This window comes from Bombus vosnesenskii, unplaced genomic scaffold, assembly GCF_011952255.1.
Source record: "Bombus vosnesenskii isolate JDL3184/JDL3185 unplaced genomic scaffold, Bvos_JDL3184-5_v1.1 scf7180000014655, whole genome shotgun sequence".
Taxonomy (NCBI): domain Eukaryota; kingdom Metazoa; phylum Arthropoda; class Insecta; order Hymenoptera; family Apidae; genus Bombus; species Bombus vosnesenskii.
The window spans coordinates 18,732-20,313 of NW_022883576.1; the positions used below are offsets into that span (position 1 = coordinate 18,732).

General features: G+C 47.8%; 1 protein-coding gene across 1 annotated transcript; it reads right to left on the reverse strand.

The window, feature by feature from the left end:
- Nucleotides 1-650: 650 nt before the first annotated feature.
- On the reverse strand, nt 651-1,085 carry LOC117240478. Its single transcript, XM_033506502.1, has one exon. The coding sequence runs from the start codon at nt 1,083-1,085 to the stop codon at nt 651-653; it is 435 nt and encodes a 144-aa protein (XP_033362393.1).
- Between the last annotated feature and the right edge of the window lie 497 nt (nt 1,086-1,582).

Consider the following 1,582-nt stretch of genomic DNA (forward strand, 5'->3'; position numbering starts at 1 on the left):
GTCGCCACAAGGTCGAATCCATCCGTCCTTCTTTAGAACGATGTGCAAGGGTGATGCCCATGGGCCTCTCGATGGCTGCATCGCGCCTTGCTCTATCATGACTTCGAATTTCGCCTTCGCGGCGAATTGAGCCGGCCAGATTGAGTCGATCGGGGACGAGGCGGTGTAGTTTGGCGTGACGGGGGGTGTCCCCGCGTCGCCCTGATATGGTGTTGCACACCGTGTCGTAGAAAACTTCTCCGGAAAACGGGCGGTTTCGTCAAATCAGGGAATTCCGTCAGTAGATTGGGATACGATGATTCTCCGTCGATGGTCTTGATTGACGCTATGTCGCTGGTGGCGGCGAACCCCTTTGTCGACAGTCATGTAATCGTATTAAGGAACCGTTTGTTTCGTGGGTCTACGAGCAACTCATAATGACTCAGGAAGACAAAACCGATGATGGGCGTTTGCACATCGGCAACGACAAAACGGCACTTGAAAGATCGACGTAGTGATAGGTTGAGGGACACGGTGATGGTGCCATCCTAACCCCAACCTAACCGTCGCAATCCCCGTTCCGTTGGCCGCAAACAATTCATAGTCGCCCTTGTTCGCGGATCCGCGTATCTTGTTACGCGGATACACGCATGTGTCGGCACCAGTGTCCACTAAAAATGAGATTTTCGTCCTCTTCGGTTCGTGTCATCTACTGCGGTCAGAATACGCCTGATGCGAACGGATAGTCGATTCCTCCACACTGTGAGGATGAAATCGTCCGGCGTGGAGGGGTTAGCAAGTTTTCTCAGGTGGTGATAAAATTCAGATGACTTCCTATCCCCCATCTCTTCGCTTTCCACCAACTTCTTCAACCTTGCACTGTCCGTATCCGTTAGAATACGAATAAGTTCGCCTTTTAACTCCGCGTACCGTCCCGTGGTTGTAGGCTCCGTCATGACGCCCTCAATTTGTTGTAGAAGTCGACCGTCGAGACATTTTCCAAGAGTCGCGAATCTTATCTTGTCCGACGAGATGTCCGCCGTGCGAAGTTGCGTCTCTAATAAGGCGAACCACACGGTAATGTTTGAAGGTAGCAGAGGAGACATAGTGATTGCTACACTAGCTGTGACTTTGCTATCTCCGTTAGCGGTTGCCATTTCTTCGTTCCAAATCACGTCGGATGTCACCAATTTGTGGCGGAATTGTAGAGGATTGATGAAACGGCAACGAGAACTTACTGTTGCAACCTGTCAAATATATTTGAAATGAATTAAATAAATTATAAATAAATATAGATAATGTCCAAAGTCGCTGATACAAACGCATTCTCAAAGACAGTGTATAATCGTTCGCAGATAACTCGTAGATATTAATCGATAACTGGTATAATTCGTATAACTCGTATAATTATCGCTTCGCTGGCGATCGTGTCCGTTTATTTATACTGGTTGGGGGAGAGCCGAAAAATTCGAATCCGTCTTTGTTCGATGGTTGCACGTAACGGCGGCATTGTTTTACCCGGAGTCTATTTATTCTTATATTACGTGTGTCCTAACGATCTTGATACTCCGAGGCAAAACAACAACATGATTTGAATTGTCCT